The sequence below is a fragment of the Austrofundulus limnaeus genome, unplaced genomic scaffold (genome assembly GCF_001266775.1).
Source record: "Austrofundulus limnaeus strain Quisiro unplaced genomic scaffold, Austrofundulus_limnaeus-1.0 Scaffold983, whole genome shotgun sequence".
Lineage (NCBI taxonomy): Eukaryota > Metazoa > Chordata > Actinopteri > Cyprinodontiformes > Rivulidae > Austrofundulus > Austrofundulus limnaeus.
The window spans coordinates 98375-99116 of record NW_013953385.1 but is presented as its reverse complement, the minus strand read 5'-3'; the positions used below and the strand labels follow the sequence as shown (position 1 = coordinate 99116).

At 49.6% G+C, this 742-nt stretch overlaps 1 protein-coding gene across 1 annotated transcript in view; it reads left to right on the top strand.

Moving 5' to 3' along the window:
* Positions 1-742, top strand: part of LOC106533619 (sodium channel protein type 2 subunit alpha) — a gene marked incomplete at its 5' end in the record, with an annotated part of 94255 nt that overhangs the window by 32360 nt on the left and 61153 nt on the right. Inside the window, 1 exon segment of the mRNA XM_014029990.1 lies at positions 218-559. Coding sequence (XP_013885444.1) covers positions 218-559 — 342 coding nt within the window.

Below are 742 nucleotides of genomic sequence, written 5' to 3'. Positions count from 1 at the left end.
AATTAAGTCAAACATTTCTGCCAATGGAGTAAGTAAATTTTACTTGGTAAGATTCTTGAAATACTTGATTTGACTCAGTTTCTTTCTAATTTCAACCCTGTTGTTGTCAGACGTCGATCCCTCTCAGATAAATCACCCTGACTGGAGGAACTCCAGTTTTCCACAAAAGCTGATTACATTCAGGTTAAATAACTGATAAAGCTCGTTTTTACCTCAGTCTCTCCTCAGCGTTCGCGGGACCCTCTTCTCGCCTCGGAGGAACAGCCGAGCCAGCCTCTTCAGCTTCCGTGGCCGTGCGCGCGACATGGGCTCGGAGAACGACTTCGCCGACGACGAGCACAGCACCTTCGAGGAGAGCGACAGCCGCCGCGGCTCCCTGTTCCTGCCGCGGCGCCTTGAGCGCCGCTGCAGCGCCGTCAGCCAGACCAGCCTCGGGGTGCCTCGGATCGTGCTGCCCGCCAACGGCAAGATGCACTGCTCCGTGGACTGCAACGGCGTGGTGTCGCTGGTCGGTGGGACGTCTGTAACAACCTCTCCTGTAGGTCTCCTGCTGCCGGAGGTGACTCATCTGTTTCATCCCATTAAACCCTTCATTTTGCTTTCTTCCCATCCTTTATGTTGGGTTTGGTTTGTATGAAAACTAAACACTTATGCTTGCATATTTTAGTACAAAAAAATGTTTTTTTTTTTGTCAAAAAGATAAAAATTGTGTAGGTCTTCTGGACGGGTTCTTCTTTAATGA